This window comes from Drosophila arizonae, chromosome 5 (genome assembly GCF_054131065.1).
Source record: "Drosophila arizonae isolate 15081-1271.41 chromosome 5, UAZ_ARI_1.0, whole genome shotgun sequence".
Lineage (NCBI taxonomy): Eukaryota > Metazoa > Arthropoda > Insecta > Diptera > Drosophilidae > Drosophila > Drosophila arizonae.
This window is the reverse complement of record NC_142925.1, coordinates 4264144-4283905: the sequence shown is the minus strand read 5'-3', so window position 1 is coordinate 4283905 and position 19762 is coordinate 4264144. Positions and strand designations below refer to the sequence as shown.

The window sequence follows — 19762 nt, the reverse complement described above, 5'->3', positions numbered from 1 at the left end:
ACCTGAATTGCACACACACACACACACACACACACACATTATATATGTGTATATTCTATATATAGGTATATGGAGTAAACTATACTGTAGACTTTTGCCAACATATTGTTATTGTCGAGGGATAAAACAGGTCTCTGGGCTCAGGCAATTGAGTTTTTATGCGTCGTTGATTGCTGCACATTTCTTTCTCTCGCTTTCGCTCTTTCTCTTTCTCTGTCTCACTTTTTCCTTCCCACACACACACACACACGCTCACAATCCTGTTGCAGTGTGACATGCAATATTAATGTTCCCCATAATGCAATTTGCACATTGTCCTTTACTCTATTTGTTCCCAGCATTTCTTTTTTTTTTTGGTATTTGTTACTAATATGCTTCTGGTTTGTATTTTGCTATTTGCTTTCTATTTCAGTTTCTTTCCATTTCTCTGATAGGTTTTTGATTCCTTATGTGTGCCTTTGTGTCTCATGTTCTCATATGACTATGAACAAACTGGTTCTAGTTCTTGTTTAACAGGGGCTTTAATTTCGCCATATGTTAAGTTCTAGTTCTCGAAGAGCTTCTGCTTTGGCATTATTTCCTCTCCAATGGGCTAGCTTTTAAGGGTGTATTTTAAATAGAAGATTGTGACGGATTTGTGATCTAGATCCTAAGTTTTTTAGGCAGTTTATGCTATTTTTGAGCTGAAATTTTAGTTTTATTATCATCGTTAACAATAAACTAAAAAAAAAAAAAAAAATAAAAATAATAAGTTTTTCTGCATTTCATTTATACATATTTGAGGCTATACCTTAATTTATTTATTTATTTTTTTTTTTTTTGTTATCTAGCTCTTTTTAAATTTAGTTCAGTTTAGTTTAGTTAGTTAGTTTATAAGTTCTGTAATTGATTGATTTTCTAATGTAAGCTCTTCAGCTCTTCTTAAAATTTAGTTTATTCTCATTATGAACTAGTTCATTTTTTTCTTTTAATGCATATAAATTTTACATTTAATTTTTAGCGTTTATTTCTATTTATTTCTTCCCAGAACACTTATTAGTTCTGTTATATATTCTACTCTACTATTCACGTTTCTGGAGCTTCTAGTTCTAGTTCAACTTTATATAGTTTTCAATTTTTCGACGTCGATCTCCTGCTGGTTCAGCAATAACCAATTCTTTCTCTTTCCCATACTTATCTATGGCTTAGTCAAGGCAAGGCTTTCACTTGGAACTAGTTCTTTTGATCTAGCATTTAGTTCCATTGCACGCATACACTTATTTATATATTTTCTTGCTTATTTATATATTATTTATATATTTTCAGCTTGAATTTACCTCGATTTCGCTTCTTCATCTCTAATTTCATTTGCTGCGATTTTCGTTGATTTTATTCTTTTATTTGTTATTTATTTTAATCTTTTTTAGAATTTATTTATATGACGCGGCCTTTAATTTTAATGGGCCGCACATGTGAAGGCTATAAACGGTTTCGGTTTTGGCCAACAGTCGCATTGGCTGCGCATTGATACAGGCGACGCCATAAACTGTGCTACGATTATTCCCGCTTGTTGTTGTTGTAGTTGTTGTTGCTGTTGTTGCTGCCACTGCTTGAGCGGCATGTGGCAGGAGACGGCGAGCGAGAAAAAAATTCCAACGAAGTGCGGTCATTTTAATAACGAAAAACATCAGCTCTTTATGCACTCATTGCCATTGCTGTTGTTGTTGTTGTTGTTGCTATTGTTGTTGCTGTTGCTGTTGCTCGTTTCGTTGTTTGGCTTCTATTTTACTTGCGCTACTCTACACAGCTTGTTGTTGTTTTATTTTATGACTTTCCCTCAGTGCGTGTGTTGTTGTTATTGTTGTTGTTGCTGTTCGTAGCTGCATAAAACTTTTTCAATATACCAGAGTACTTTTTGTTTTTCTACCCCGTTGCCTTGCAGCTCATACCCGCCCCATTCCATATCTGCCCCTCTCTCTATGACTCTCTCTCTCTCTCTCTCTCTCTCGTTCTAAGTCTCTTTCTATGTGCATTGTTTAATTTTGCGATAATACAAAACATTTCTATTTAAATAAATGCATTTAAAACTTAATTTTTCTTCCACTTTGCCTCTGTCTATCCCTCTCTCTCCCTCTCTCTTTCTGCTCAGCTGTTTAATCAGTTTAATCTCTGTTCTAATTGCCAGCTTAATCGCCTGCCATTTATTTCATATGCGCATTAAACATATACATATGCATTTATATGTATGTATATTTTATTATTTAATATTTCATCATGTGTTGAGCGCTTGAAATGTTTCAAAATTAATTTTCTACCCCAAAAAAAATCTCACACAATGCAAACTTTGTTGCAAGCTTTGCTTTGACACGAAGTTTAAGCGGCATCAACTTGGCTAGCTTGTTTCTATTTGAGAATTGAATTATTTAAGAGCTCAAATAGTTTCGCATCAACTTTTTGGAGAAGTTCAACATCTTCGGAGAGAGATTAAAACCGATTTCTAAACATTTTCTAAGTATTCAGCTAGATCTTAGCAGCTGATTAATTTTTAACTTGTTGGGGCTAGTCTTGGGAATGGAAATATGAATATTATTTTGGAATAAATATTGAATTTGAGTTGAATAGATATTATATTGTACTACATTACTATATTTGCTACGGAATATTAATATTTTATATTCATTTGAAAAGAAATGCAGAAGTGGATTTTAGGATAAATAAATATTTAAAAATATTATGAGTAATTATCAAAAAATAAAAGAAATTTTTTAAATATATTTAGTTAATATTTCTGTTTGATATTTCGTATATAAGAAATATGGCTGGTCTAGTTGAGATGTCTGAAATGGAATAACGAATTTATGAAAATGTATTTATCTGTCTAATGAGGCGTATTAGGAACCATCAGGACAACAGACATTATCTAGACATATGTCTGCCCAGACTAAAGTCCCCTTATTTCTTTTATTAATTATATATTTTGTTGTATTAATAAATTATATATTCCACTGTTAGCTATTCGACTGCAGCCAATATATGTATATATAAATTTAATATACTTTGGCATTTGATTAATATAAAATTCTTCGCTTTCTGCTTCTTCCTCTTCAGGGTCAGTGCTCGGCTGGCACACTGCCCATGGCCTGGGTTGATGAGGGACCTGGTCCGCCAATCTGTCCGCGTTCCTGTGCCGAACAGCAGCCAATGGAAAGCAGCATCGATAATAATAAACTCAAGTATTTCATAAATGCAAATACGATTAACTATAAGACGACGCATAATCGCAACAGCAACAGCAACAACAACAACAATAACTTAAAGGCCATGTCTCGAGTGCGACGCGATAGGCAATGGGATGAGAATGTTGTTGTTGTTGACAGTGGCCCAACGGAGGCGGCAGCAACAACAACCACAACCGAGCAGGAGTTGGATGATGTGGAGCAGGAGCAGGAGCAGGAGGCGAGCAGCACGCCCAGCAGCAACATTGAGGATGAGGCGATTAGACTGGATGGGGATCAGTCCACATTGCTCTATAGCCAACTTCAGACACACGAACAACTCAGCGTCAACGAACACCAACAACAACAACAACAACAACAACAGCAACAACAACAGTGCCTTGATTACCTGGGCGATGCAGCCGAGACGAGTCCACAGCATCTGTGCGGCCTGCGCTCACCTGGTCAGCTGCTCGCCCGCCTGCGCACCCTTCGACTGCGCCATTGCTGTGAACGTAGCGTGTTCAGTGCTCTTCACACATTGGCTCTAAATGTGACGCTCTCGGATCGGGACGAGTGCATTCGATTGCTGAGCGATCTGCTCGACGTGGATGCGCTGGCCAATCGCATCACCTGCGAGCTGGCCGAGATTCTGTTTCGCTTCGACTGCCGGCAGGTGTATTCCCTGGTCAATCAGTGCGATGACTGCAAGGTGAGTGCGTAACAAGTATTACAATAGTGCTATACAGATAGCCAGAGTTGTAGAGCTTTATCGGTTATCGATAAGTAATATAATATATCGATTGTAATATAATATAAGGTGATTATCGACTTGTTGGGTCTTGCTATATCCTCTCCTACTTCCATTTTTATCATGATCCATTTCTATATGCATTGTATAAATTTTAGAGAGTAGCTGAGCTATTTTTCTTGCAGTAAATCGATTTATTGCGAAATCATCTGTACATGGAATGAAGATTCTATGCGCTTAATATGAGAATGGATTTTATATAGACTGGTTAGGTTACGTATAGCCTATTCTACTATATTCTATATTCTATTCTGTTATCATTCTCTGTCTTATCTTCTGTAAATCGTTAAGAGTACAGGCAGAATGTTCGTTCTTAAGTCCTTGCCTGCTCGTAAAGCCCTTGTAATATTCAAAATATTTGACAATGAGTTCAGAGTTCAATTGAGTTTCCACTGCTTCAGCTACTCCCTGTTCTGCCTTCCGCTGATTTGCATCATGAGAATGACAGTTAAAGCAGATAAAGTTTCCAAAAAGTGTTTCAAAATTCGCTAGCGTCTTGCTCGTCTTACTCTCCCCACTCCCCACTCCCCACTGCTTCACTTCCTCAATGAATAGAAAGTGTTGTCACAAATTCTATTAAATGGCTTCCAGCTACTCTTCTGTCTGTCTCTCTGCCTGTCTCTGTCTTTATCTCTGTGCATTTCTCACCGGATTGTCGCGGGACACGCGCTCGCATTACATCATGTTTTAATTAAATACTGTGCAATGGGTTGGCAACCCTTGCCACAGGACAACAACGGCAACAGGACATCAACAGGACACAACATAACTCGCATTTAAATTCAGCCCGTTAACCCCAAAATATGCCAAGCCCCCAAAGCCCGCCAGCCACAGCCCTGCAAGACAAATGAAAACTGGGAAATCTATTTGCTGACTAACAAAATATACGACTATCAAATACCCTGCCCCAAAATGTGGAACCATAATAATAATCTATATATCTAATGAATACTTGAGCAGAATTTAGCTTCAATTAGAGTTTCATTAGGCAAGAGCTCACAACATTTTTGAGAGCTTACATAACAGCTTGCAGTACAGTGTAGCCTGGCTATAAAGTAATGTGATTTAGCCATGGGTATTTAACAAGCTTAAGGCAACGATTGCTGCTGTTGCTCCTGCTGCTGTTGCAGTGTGTAAACTCTCGGCTATGGCTAAATCCTGCAGAGGGACGCAACTGCGTGACATTTTTAGCTGCTCATTAATTATTGAAGTCGGTTGGACGGACGGAAGGGAGGTGGGAGATGGGAACGGGCCTTGCCCCAAGAGCTGCCCACTTCACAAAATCCGCGCGCAGCAGTCGTCCAAAGGAACCCCACGCCCTGCCCGGGTTTAATATTTCTGCTCGTAATTATCAGTGTTGCTAGAGAGAGTGAGAGAGATAGACGGAGAGAGGAGCGAAGAAGCAACGCGTTGCGGTTAATTTGTGGCACTTAGAGGTCGCCAACTGGCGAACTGTGCCACATTTTTCAGTGTCTGTGCAAACATTTGACTGCATATTTGATGACTCTCTTGCCTCCCTCTTCCACTCTTTCTCTGTATCTATGTGTGTGTATATGTGTGCGCATAATTGGCAATTATTTGTTGCAAGCCTTTAAACAACTGGCAACACAGAGCTAAGCTGACCAACTGGCAACTGGCAACTGGCAGCTGACAACGGGCAAAAAGCAAAGCTAGGTGGCAAGCATGTCAAGCGAGGTGGAGAAGGTGTTGCGACAATGCGACCGCTAATGAGCGCCGCACACACACACACAAGCACACACACAAAGCTGGGCAGCAGGGGCAAAAGGAAAAGCTTTGCCAAGGGGGCAAAAAAAGAAAAATAAAGTATGAGAAAAAAAAGAAAAATGAAGTAAAATCTCGTGAATGGCCTCTGTGTCTGTGTATGCGTGTGCGTGTGTGTGCATGTGTGTGTGTGTGTGTGGCAAAAGCACGTTGCAAGCATGTGAATTGCGCTGCTGATTAAGAAAAACTTGAGGCAGCTGCTAAGCAGCAACAGCAGCTGCACACACACACACAGCCGGGCGTATGCGTAATTTAAATTTAAATTTGTGTGCGTGTATGCGTGTGTGTGTGTGCGGCTGGCACACATTTAAATGCCTGCACAACAGCAGCGCCAACAGCAACAACAACAGCAATAACAGCAGCAGCAGCAGGCAAACTAACAGCCAGCGGTTGTAGACCCACCCCCAAAAGACACGCACACACACACACAGACACTCATACAGCCTAACAGCAGCCGCAGCCTTAACATGTTTCTAGTTCGAAACGCGTCGGCTGTGCAAATCAGGTGATGCAAAGAGAGTGAGAGAGCGCCAGAGTCAAAGAGCGCGCCAACAATGTGAGCGCAACTTGTCAGCTGCTTGGCGCGCTCTCTCACTGGCGCTCTCTCCCACGCGCTCGTGCTCGTTCGGTCGCTCTTACGCTATTCAGCGCTGGCTCTCACATGACACGAAGCTTGCGAGGCTCTGCAAAGTTTTTTTCTTCTTTTTTTTCTTCTTACGTCGTTTATATAAGTTGAGCTGTAGGAATTTTATTTACTGTGCGACTGCAGAAAATAATCTGAATATAAAACAGCAACTATTTTATATATAAATGCTACATATTTACCAAATATTATTTGTGTTTTATTTCACTTATTTTATTTGAGTTCATGTTTTATTTGCCAAAGAAAAAAGTCGGTTTGGCTTTTCCAGTCGCTAGTTTTTGAAATATCAACTGCGCGCGCTGCGCTCCACATTCAGCGGCCAATTCCAATTGCCAAAAAAGCAAAAAGGGCTAGCGAAAAATAAACGCAAAAAAAAGTAGAAAACAACACACAGACACAGAGGCTTCCAGTTGGGCTGCTGCTTACACACAAACACATGCACACACACATAGCAAGAGAGACTAGCTTTGCACATGGCCAAGACGCGAGGCCTAATACTTGAGGCTCTGCAGTTTGGGCCAGTTTTAAATTAATTAACTCGACAGCTTAGGCAAGCCAGCCTTATGTACATATATATAGAGTATATACATATATAAGTATATGTATCTCTAAGTATATATGCCAAGTTGTTGTTGTTGTTGGCCCTCATATCATAATTACCGCTGTGTGTGTATTTATGATTACGTTCACCGCAAGTCGTCTAATTAGTCAAAAGGACTCTCGCCTGACATTGCGGCCAACCGCAGTGCCCCATAACTGCCAAAGGCGCCACACACACACACACACACACACTAACACACACACACACACAATACACACACACCAGCTCGCACACCTCTAACCCATTTTCATATTTGGGTTACGACTCTTTTGATGGTCAAATAAACGCAAATTAGTTGATGGCCATATAGAAGCTGGCTCTAAGCGTGGTCAAAAGCACACATTAAATTCATATTGCATACCTTTAGGGGCGACCACTACGACTGCTACAGCTTCTGGCCAACCATTAAAAGAGGCCCCAACATTCGAAAACTATTTTGGCTGCGCGTATTTCAATGTTGAATTCCACGCAAAAGTTTTTCGCTTTTTACGATGTTTTTTCCCTCTGCAAAGAATTTAAAAACAATTTTTGTTAAATGCAGTTAAAAAATATTTTTAAAATTTTCTGTTTTTTTTTTTTTTATATTTATAACTGTGTGTGTGTTTTTTTTTTTACAGGTATGCTGTTCTGTTTACACCCATTCCTTGAGGAATTGACATAACTTTATCTTTATTCAGATTTATATGGCTTATAAATTTCTAAAATATTGGCATTTTGTTTTAGATTTTTGTTAAATTTTTTTTTCTGTTGCTTTTCAATGTGTTTCGTTTAATTTTGAGTTTGTTATTACTGAATTATTAAATTATCTTAAATGTATTGCAAAGCAAATTTTAGAGTAACTTTATTTTCTTTAGCTTCGTATGGGTTTTCCCATATTAGTTTTTAATGAAAGACTAAAAGGCGTTTCTCTATTTAACTAAACAGCTCAGTAACAATAGAAAAAGTTTTATATAATACCTAATTTCCTCAGGCCAATTCTCTTTAGCTTACATAGACTATATGGCTAATGTTTCATTACCAAGTGTTTTTAGTTTATGTTTCTTTAACTAATCTTTAAGAGCTTATATTATTATTAAATTATCTCTGCCTATTCCTTGTTCTATAGGTTTCATTTAAAAGATTTTTCTTGTAGTGTATTCCACAAAACCTCTTCTATTCTAATTGCTATTCAGAAATTTTTATATCTCCCATAACTGCTGTAGGCATCTATTTTTGAATACAAATGAATATTCATAGGGCATATTTAATGATTAGCTCCATCTATCATATAGAGCTGATTGCTCTGCTTCTGTTCCGGGTTATTTTCAGTTTTTTTCATTAAAATTTTTAGCTCGCAACTGAGGTCAAAGTTCATGCGCCTCGGGTTCAAGGTTATATATGAAATTTGACATGCTTTTTTTTTATCAAATTTATATATGCATGGAGATGTATGTGTATATGTAAACCTTGGCTGCTGTTGGGTCTCGCTCAGCTAACACTTTTCTCAGCTGTCGCTGCGTGTGGCTCTTTATCTTATTTTATTTTAACTTATTTTATTTTATTTTCTTAGGCAAAACTTTTCTTTTCTTTTCTTTTCGTTTTTCTTTTATCGCATTCTGTTGCTGGGCATCATCATAATCTATGCCCCATCGAAGATTTCGACAGGCTTACACACACACGCACACTGAGAGAGGGAGAGAGAGAGAGATGGAGGGACTGAAGGAATGTGTGTGCAAATTTGCATTTTACATATTACAAAGACACTTACGTCATCGCCGATAGGACATAAGCATGTGTGGGGCAGGACAGGGCTGGGCAGGGGGCATGGGTAGTGGGGGGTAGGTTGTGTGTAGGCGTTGCATGGGCTTAGCCAGGGACGGCATGTTGAAAGGAAAATTGTCAAAAGCGGAAGTAGCGTAATTTCATAAATGATTGATTACACACACTTTACACGCATTCTCACTTATGTGAACACACACATACACGTGTGTAATGCTTAGGCTGTTGTTGTTGTCTAGAGCTTGCGACAGCTGACACACACACACACACACATGAGCACAACTATTGCCTGTATTTGTATAGCTTTCGACACGGCTTTTTTTACTGCTGCTGCTGCTACTACTTCTTCTTCTTCTTCTTCTTTTGCTTCAACTTCAACTTCTGCTTCTTGCTCATTTCTGATATTTTTTCTCTTTCTTGTGGTTTTTTCTTTTGGACACATGTGCGCCGGCTGCGTAAAGCCAAAAGAAAAACTTTGCTGCGGTTACCCAATAATCTTTTGCTTTTACGCCAGTTTTTTGCTTGCCATCAACATCAGCAGTTGTTGCCTACCTTTTTGCCACGCCCCCAATTCCCCTGTCCCCGCCCTACTCACGCTTTATTTACAATCTAATAATTTATCGACTTTTGCGTGGGCGACGAGCGCGCGGCACGTTTACTGAATGGAAATGGCATTGAGCATGGGAATGGGAATGGGAATGGGACTGGGACTGGGATTGGGAATGAGACTGGCAATGGGAATGGGAATGGAACAACGGATCTGTTCGACAAGCAGCTAAATTGCGTATACGCTGCGTGGGCCACTGCTGCGGCTGTTGCCGCATGCAAATGAAAATGAAAATGCGAATGAGCATTAGAAGAAAGCACAAGCAAAAAAAAAAAGGGAACAATGAGAAAGGACCAGAGGAGGGGAGGGGGCAGGGGGTTTGAAAATGGACAAAAGACTTTGTTAGTTATGGCGCAGTGCAGCGAATGCTGCTAATGTGAAGCAGCAGCAGCAGCAGCAGCAGAGGCAGACGATTAATCAATAAAGCGAAACCTGATGAGCAGGACACACAGACAAAGCAGACAAACACACACACACACACACAAACACACAGAGTCAGGGAAACGAGCAGAGCCCAGTTGAAATCTCGCATGAACAGTGAAGGCGATAAAATCAGTGAAACACATTACTTTGGCAGTGCTTTGGCAAGCATTAAATCAGCTGTCAATTTGGATAACAGCTAACAGCTCAATTAGCTCCACACAATAACAAAATTACAGTTAAAAAGTTATCGAAAGATAACTTCAACTTGTTTGCCATGCGGGCTGAGCATGTGCCTTTCAGTGCAATTCGCATGCATGGCTTTCCGGCTGGGTAGCTGCTGGGCGAGCGGGAGAGGGAGAGGGAGAGGGTGAGGCAGGGCAAAGGGTAGCCGAAACCAAAGGCAGCTGCTGCTGCTGCTGCTGCTGTTTGCACAAAGACTTGTCAGTCAACGCAGCAGCAGTAACGCAATCTCTCCCTCTCTCTCTCCCTCTCACATACACACGCACACTCACGCAGGGACAATATGAAAAATGTTTTGGAAAACATGTTCGTAATCCACAATCGACAAAGATAAATCGCTTTTAGTGCGCTTCAAAGCATTTATTTAAATTTACGCTCTCGCTCGCACTCACACACACGCACTCAGCTTAGCTAACACTCTAGCGCTGGCTCTGTCTAACTCGCTGTCTTATATAATGACAGGCGCATATCAGCCAGACAAAAGGACAAAGCTAGGCGAGCAGTTGGCAAAGTGAAAACCAAACCAAACCAAACCGACTTGAACCAGAACCAACCGGAATGAACCCAAAAATGGATAAATGTGCAAACGTGTGTGTGTGTGTGTGTGTGTGCAGTGGAATGGGTGAAGAGCGAAGGCAGCACTAACTGTTAACTGTTAAGAAAAACGAGCAATAGAGCGGGAGTGGAAGAAGGAGTGTGAGTCTGAGTGGGAATGAGAGAGGGAGAGTGGGAGAGTAGACCGCGCATTTATAGCAACAAAGACAACGTATAACGGGCAAAACACTCAACTGTCGGCGATTGTCTCACTCGTTGACGCCTTTGTTGTTGCTATTGCCGTTGTTGTTGTTGTTGTTATTATAGCTGTTGTTGTCCCACTTGAAGTTTAAATGCTGTCGCTTGTTGTTGCTCTGTTTGGTCTATGCCATGCATAAGCTGACGTCATACGTGTCTAATACTCAACATCCACTGTCTGATTGTCTGCCCATATGCGCCATGTGTGTCTCTGTGTGTGTGTGTATGCGTAACTGTAGCTGCGTATTAGTGTCATTCATACTTTCGGCTTTCTCTCTGTGTGAGTGTGTTGTGTGTGTGTGTGCATGTAATGAGTTGTGAATGACTCAGACGCTTAATGAATAAATATATACCATATATTGTATGTGTGTATGTGTGAGTGTGTGGGCACATGTAGGTATATGCATGCCTGTGTGTGTGTGCGGGTATTTGAGTTCAAGCCGATTGATTTCATTGGAAATTTAATACCTTGCTCCTCAATCCTTTTATAAATATGAGCTATAAAGCTGCACTGAGAGAAATTTGGGTATATGAAGAAGTATTTAAACAGCTTAAAATGCCTGAACTTGAAAAAGATAATTATTTAAACGGTTGCTTCCAGAAACTAAAAATAAATAAAAATGGGATTTAAAAATAAAAATAAAAAAAAAAAAAGAAAAATTATATTTAAATAATATTTAAAAAAAAAATCAAATAAACATTTTTTAATATTTCGAAAAATTTAAAATACAAAAATTAAATAATAAAATATATTTAATTTAAATGATTATATTATATTGAAGAAAATAACAATAATTCTTACTATGTTAAGTGTAGTAAGTATTATTATATTATATATTTTTATAAATATTTGAATTCATAATATTTAATATATTTAACATAATTAAACAATATTCTAAAGTATTGTTATATATATTTATAAATTATGTAAAACTTATATATATATTATATATTTACTTTCGCATTCAGGCTTTTATGTTAAAAACAAATTTGTTAAAATTCATTTCTGCAATATAATTGACCCAAGTAATATTTTACCATAAGTTGAGCTGAAAACCCTTTTCAATTTGCCCTTTTTGGCATCGTTCTTCCACACTTTCTCACGAATTAAGTTATAAATCAGAAATATTTCCCGCTTTGCTGCTCAATGATTTATCACGAACTTCTATATAATATGTGTCCAATCTATCTACTTTTTCCGTTGACTGCCTTTGCTCACTTTCTGCACCCTTCAGGCACACACACACACACACATGTCTCCTGCTCAGCTTCAGCTTCTTCTTCCATCCTTTGTCATAGTTATGTGGAATATATTTATATACATCTATCGCATTGCTATTTATTTGCATAAATGCAGTGTTTAGTTTATTTTGCAGTTTCCGTCCGGCTGTCTGAATCAGTCAGGCGCTACTGATAGCCGAGCCACCCAGAATCAACAGCCCCGCCCACTTACCCCTTCTTGGAGTCCTTGTTTGTCTGCGCGTTTCCCTTGCATTGTCGTCGCCGTCGCCGTCGTCGTCGTCGTCGCTGATGGCTGCCGGGAAAGGCGTCTGCGATTTGACAATGTGCGAGCTTTGCCTCAGGCTGAGCGCCCAGCTGTAAACAGAGCTAGCGAAGGGGCGGGGGCAGGGGCTTGGTGTGTGTTTGTGACATGTGTGTGGCACATATATACGTATGTGTGTGTGTGTGCTTCGTCGCATTTCGATGCTGTTGACTACGCCATGTGGCATTTCAATTATGCAGCTGAGAATATTTAAGCACTTCCCTTTCACTCACACCCCCTGAGCCCCTCTCTCTCACACTCTCTCTCTCTCTTTGATTCCCTCTTGCCGTATTGCATGAAAGTTTAATTAAAATTTAAAGCGTTGTTGTTGCACATTAAGCACACATCAATTGCGCTTGACTGCGGCAATAATTCGGTTGCATTTGCTTTCACGATTCGGTTTCGCTTTCTCTCTCCCTCTCTCTCTGACTTTCTCTCCTTATGCTCCCCTTTATCGCAAGTTTTTCTGCCTGATTTGCAGGGTTTTTTTCTTCCTTGCTTGCCCTGACTGAAGCCGAGTTCTTTGATAACCTGTGGCAGCCGGGTCACATGTGTGGCAAAGCCACTGACGATATTGGCTTCCCTTTTGTTACTCTTTGAGTTGCTGCTGCTGCCTTTGCTAATGCTATTTGCTCGCTCTACTCCTGCTTCAATTACCACTTTGCCACTGCTACTGCTATCTGATCTATTTAACTACTGTTCCCCTACTCCTGCTCAGTTAGTCCTGTGTCCTGTTTCATCCTGCGGCAATCAAGTCACATGTGATGCACAGCCATGGCTGCCATTGTTTCCATATTTCGTCACTGTTTCTGCTGCAGCTGCTCCGATTGCTGATGCTGCTACTCCTACTACTTATTCTGCTTATCTGCTGCTGATTACCTAATGCTTATTCTGCTCCTATTGCTATTGTTGCTTCTCTTTGCTGATGTAATTTATTCATTCTATACGTCTCAGATCATGTTTGCTGTAGCTCTTTCTACTGAAAGTACTACTATTTATCTACTACTACATAATGCCACTACATATCTACTACTAAATACTGAACTCTACTACTACTACCTACTACACTAGTAGTAATCTACCATAACTAACTTCTACTACTATCTGCTACTACTATTATATACTACTACTAGCTACTACTACTATTATATATTACTAGCTACTACTATTATATTCTGCTACAACTATTATATATTACTAGCTACTACTATTATATACCACTACTAGCTACTACTATTATATACTACTACTACTACCTATTGCTTATTATTCTGCCTACTCACGAATACTTTGTCTACTACCACTACGTCTACTACTAAGTTTGAATTCCAATGATACCTCCATTTTCAACTAAGCTGCTATTTCTACTACTATTTTCTCTATCAACTCCACATGATCTGCATTATCTACTACTAGTGGACTTGTAGCTTAGCCTACCGTCCTTGCAATTATTGCTCCTATACGTAATTTCTTCATTACGAATTCTCTATCTCCGTTTCTCCTTGCCATTACTAATTATCGCGCAGCTACTCAGTTTATTATATACAGATTCGTAGCATTTACCAAGGTTGAGGATGAGTCCACATCCTGTAGCTGCTGCTGCTATTCCGCCTTTATTTTTGTGCTGCTACCATTTCTAAAGCACCTGCAGCTGATCCTCTTCTGTGCGCAGCTCCAACTCGAGCTCTAGTTGATTGTCTAGCTGCTCTTCCTTTTCCTTTCGCTGCTGTTGATGTCAGTCTCACTGCTGCTGTTTATCCGGTTGCCTGAAATCCTTGTGCTGCACTTTCTACTATTACTTCCATTTTTTCTACCACTAACTCCTTTTGCTGCTGCTGCTGCTGCTCTTTCTACTGTTGGTGCTCGTCATGCTGTCAGCCGGTTGCAATAGCTCTGCCCCAGTTTTTTCCTCCACAAACTTTACTCTACCTATTAACTTGTCCTCTGTCTAAGGCCCAGTTAATAGCTCTTTGTGTGGCATCTCTCTGGCTGCCGTTGCTGCTGCTGCTCCTGCTGCTGCTGATGATGCCCTTTGGCATTGCACACTCAGTGATAGGGAGAGTGTGTGCGAGAGGGACGGCGGGAGGGAGAGAGACAATGTTATTGCAACAGTTTCTTATTTTTATAGCTCGTATTTAACGCAAATGTGAACAAAGTTGTCGCCTGTCAAATGATGTCAAATGCTTTAAACGTTACTCAACATGGCAAACATGTTGACATGCAGGCTTAAGCACAGCTTAGATCAATACAGTAGCCGCCGTTTGCAATAACACTTTAGAGAGGCTAAAATGTTGATGGCCAGCTATTGAATAACAAATTCATCATGCCTTAATTTACAATACTAATGTGCAATGGCGTTGCCACCTGATTGGATTGTGCTGCAAGTCTAGTGGCGTGTTCTTTCATAAATTTTATTAAATTTTACCATCACTTTGTAAAAGCATTTAAAAGCATTTTCTACTAAGTGTTAGTTGACCTCATGTCCAACTATTTTTATTTTTTGCAAAGACTTTTAATTTTGTTTACTTGGTTTAATATCATTATGAAACTTTAAAACCTCTGTGAGAACCAAAAATTGACAATGGAATTCAGAAAGTATGGGTGTGTGTCGTTTTCCAACACTGATTGTTGAATAACATTGGCATTTGGCAAGATTGCAATGTAAATTCTTAAATCGGGGCATCCACAGACGAATTCAAATATTGTGTTGTTTTCCAACACTGTTTGTTAAATAACGTTGGCCTCTGACAGGATTGCCTAGTGAATCCTAATTGAAGTTTATCTCTATTATGTTTCCTAACCCTTGGCATTCAAAATTGCTCCACATTTTGTTACATTTTCCAACACTGGAATGATTTTGGCATTTCCTTGAGCTCTACTGTCCTTCTGGCTCCTCTTCTATTATTTTATTATTCTCTCTAATGGAACATTGAGGCCAACTACCTTTCTTAATTGACTTTCTCACCCTTGCTGCTTCATTTTCCAACACTGCTCGTTGATTTTGGCTCGCCATGTGCTTACAAATGCCATGTCTACATGGGCGTTAACTGTAATTCAAGTAATTGTGATAGCCTGCACCATCTGATTAGCAATTCCTTTGCCAAGCAGTTTTGCCTTCGTTTCACATTTTGAGCTCAGCTCTAGCACAATTCTGCCCTTTCATCAGGTGTCACATGCCGCCAGAGCCAGAGTCTTTAGTTAAGTAGAGAGCGAGTCTGAAATAAATGGTATGCTTCGGTTTCGATTTACCCTTTAATGGCACTGCACCGAAAAAAAATTTGGACAGCAGAGGAGCTGATGCTGCTCTTGGTTGCATCTCGGTTGCCAATTTGATGCCAGCTTGATGTTGGCTTGATGTTAGCTATATGCAATTACAAAATGAAACAGCTTTTGCTCTTGCTGCGTGTACTGAGAGTAGTAGCTGCGTATGTGTGTGTGTGTGTGTATGTGCATGTGTGTGTGTGTGTCTGTCTGTCTTTGGTTTGTTAACCAGCACATGCTGGCTATAAAGTGGCAGCAACGCACTTGACCAACTGTGGCACGTGTTGTCGCATTGACTCTGGCAATAAGCGCTGCTACAGCCAATACACACACACACACACACACACTCGAACAGTACTCTCTTACACACTCTCAAGTAATGCTTTTGGTACAAGGATAAACTTTTATTTTTCAAACCATATTCTGCCCCACTCCACTTGGCTTTGCCTCATTTCTCTCTCGCTCTCTCTCTCTCTCTCTCTCTGTCTCTGTGTATATTTTCATTCGTTTAGTTTTTCCTCTTACTTGTTTTATTATTTTTTTTTTTTTGCTGCTGCTGCAGCGTTGCAAGCACATTGCGGATGCTGGTTCATTGCCTCGTTTGTTTTGTTTGCCACACGGTCACGTGTTACCTTCGTCTTCTTTGTCGAGTGCTGCAGCGCATAAGGCCAGTTGCCCACCGCCTCTCCCATTCTACCACTCTTCCTCTCTCACTCTCTCTCTCTCTCTCTGTGTTGCTTACTCTTTCGCTGGCTGCCCCATGTTGGCAGCTACGTGCAACACTCGAGTGCAACTCGGACGCGAAATTTAAAAGCCACAAAATCCGCCACACAAAATGCCAACTTGTTAAGCTGCGAGCTGCAGCTTTAACGTGTCCAGCAAAGTGCTGTAAATGAGGGCACGAGGGCAGCTTAAAGTGTTTCGCACGGCTTTAATTATCATTTATATGCTTTCAGTAAAACATATTTATCATGCATATATATATATGATTGCCAAGAGTTCTCGGTTCGCATTGAACTTCAATTTCATCAAATGTTGCCAATTTACTTTTCTACATATATTATTACTATTACTTGCAATCATTAAAAAGTATTATTTCATAGATATAAAAACTCATCGAAAGTTGTAGTAAAATATGAAGAAGTTGTTGAATATATTATTAAAAATCTCTCTAAAATAAGTATTCATTCATTTGATTCAATTCAAGTTTATATCCTTTGAAGCTAGAGAAATTTCTATTCATATTGGAGCATAGCAACATCATCATATCCCACGCTAAAAAAAAAAAAAAATAACAGATTTTCTCAAAACGCCCAATTAATGGTCTAAAAGCTCACAAATATCATATAAGACATCTGCCATAAATATCGTATACAATATTTGGCAAAGAAATCGCAATATCAAGGCTCTAGAGACTTGCAACTCGAGTAAAGCAAACATATATACGCCTATTGGGGCAGTGGTGAATCGGGTAAAACTGAATGTTTCACATTTATAGAGACCAAACATTTTATACAGGAGCAGCTGTTGAAATTCAGTTCAGACTTTGTCGAGATCCTATATAGGAGAGTCCTTGCAAATTGTTACTATATATAGTAAAATTCGAGTACCGCCGACTATAACTCTCTAATCTCTTCTCCCTACAACTACTACATTGAATTCTTTGAGATTCAAACTCCACATAAAGTTCTAGCCCACAATTTATTAAGTTCCTACAAATATTGGTGTTTTATTACTAGTACATAGAATTTAAGATCTTGAAATATTCTGTAATTATCTTAAACACAAAAAAGTAAAGGGAAAACATTTAAGTCCTCCATGCTGAACTTGTTGAGATAGCTTCAAAATGGCAGCGCCAACTCGCATCATAATTTTTGCAGTAATTTTTCTTTTTTTTTTTTTTATAGCTGAAAAACTTAAGTGAAAATGTCAAAGCCCCAACTTCTGACTGGCCCTGCTCTACTTATGCTTTTTTATATGTTTTGTTAATGTACCCAACACACACACATACATACACACAAACAAACAACAGCCACTATGTGCGTGTGTGTGTTGGGTTTTTGTGTTTTTACAACGCGCTTGGTCAAATTTGCATTTTTAAGTGAAAATTTAACGTTATGTATGCGCGACTCTCTCTGTGTGTGTGTGTGCATGTGAAAGTATATTTGTGTGTGTGTGTTTTGTTTGTGCCTCATTTTCAGTTTAGTGTTTATGACGGATATGTAGAGTCCGGACAAGTGTCGGAATTTATGTGTAATATAATACATAATTTATATGTTTAGTATACCTATCGTGCAGCAGTTACATCCTGCACTCACACACACACACACACACACACACGCACACATTCGCATCTGTGTAAATACATTAAAGATATGATATGGTGCAAATTATCACATAAAGCATTTTCCATTTGGATTTTAATTAGGATTGCGTATGGAAATCAGTTGGAAAATGTGTTTTGCTCGTAACCTACACTGTCCAACACAATTAGAAATTGAATAAGCACATTAGCTGGCAAATAGTAATAATTAATTGAGGCAGCTATGCGTAGCAGGTTATTTAATTAGGATTGTGGAGACAGTTGAGTGTAAAGTGAATGGATAAACAGATTTTCTCCTATAAATATTTGAGATGTTTTTGAATAACTGTCTATGAAGGTCTGTAAATTACATAAAAGTATATACTACCTACAATATTCAGCCATATTTTCTTTATATATTATCTAATTTATATCTAGTTTACATTCTTTCATTTAGTTCTCATCAAAGTATATATGTTTCAGCTTTATCTTAAAGTAATTCACATTAATTTATATAATTCCCTTATATTATATAATCGTATAGCATTATTGATTAATTATTGTATATCATCGCAAGCTTGCGTCTTATTAAAGTAATTATAATTATATTATAATGAAATCGCATTTAATCTTAACTTTGCCTCTTTTATTATATAAAAGTAATTATAATAGTATTGTATTGAATTCACATAATTGCATAATGATTGAGCTGTCACAGTGTCGTTGAATCAGTTCTGCCCCAAGTCTTCTGATTGTATCGCTTATCAATTAAGCCGAGCAGACAACGCGTTCCATTCAATTGATGTGAAAAGTCACGTAGAGAAGCAAAAATCTGCAACGATTTCGCAGACGCATTTGCATTAATGCAGAGATTGAAGCGATTTTTAAATTAATTTCCATCAGCTTTAAAAATCAACGTTTATTATTTTACTTTTGCAAGCGCATTCAGAAGAAAGAGGCGAAAGAGAGAGAGAGAGACAGACAGAGAAAAACTGTAGCATACTTTTATGGGCAGCAGAGAAATTTCGCTTATGCTGGCAGCAGCCAGACGCCATTATGCAAATTGCACACACACACACACACACACACACATGTATATAACTATAATTTTGTGTATATAAATATGTATACATATATATATTTATATGTTATATAGTGTAGCAGTCAAGCTGCGCTGTAACCAAAAATTTACTGCAATCGCACAAATCAAATCATAACTGATTTGCATACAGACGACTAGTGTGTGTATATATATGTGCGGGTGTGTGTGTGTGTGTGTGTGTGTGTGTGGGCCATATCAATTACATTACTTGCTCTCAGTTGATGTTACAATATTACGACTAGTGCATCTGGCGTTTGTTGGTCGTGCGCCAAATCTTTGTCCAATTTCGGTCACGTAGCGGTTCCATAACGCGTCTGACCCAAACTAACCCCCCAAAACTCTCCTTTGCCTACTCCTCCTTCCGCCGGGCTGCAGTGAAAGTGTATTAAAATGCTCATACAGCCCGCCTGCTCGCCACTCATTGAGCACTTGACCACTTTAGTGTGGCTCATTTTGATGGCATGTGTTGCTCCGATTCGCAGCCATTTGAAACCCTCTCAAAAAAATAAACCAGAAAAGAGCCAAGCCAAATTGACGTAGCCGCAGCAGCAGCGACTACGCTTAGGAATCCATAAAATATTTATGCTGCTCGTCCAATGGCCGGCCAATGCTTGGGGCCATACTTGAGCCCCGATACGATGTACCAACAAAAATAAGTGAGACCTTTGCTTAGCTGGCTGCGAGGGGTGGGGGCGGAGGAAGT

The 19762-nt window shown here is 39.2% G+C and overlaps 1 protein-coding gene across 3 annotated transcripts in view; it reads left to right on the top strand.

Moving 5' to 3' along the window:
- Positions 1-19762, top strand: part of Mid1 (calcium-permeable channel component Mid1) — a 58855-nt gene that overhangs the window by 25802 nt on the left and 13291 nt on the right. For all 3 annotated transcript variants that reach the window (XM_089470983.1, XM_089470982.1, XM_018011817.2), the window contains one exon: positions 3088-3906. In XM_089470983.1, coding sequence (XP_089327109.1) covers positions 3088-3906 — 819 coding nt within the window. The remainder of the gene's footprint in view (positions 1-3087; positions 3907-19762) is intronic.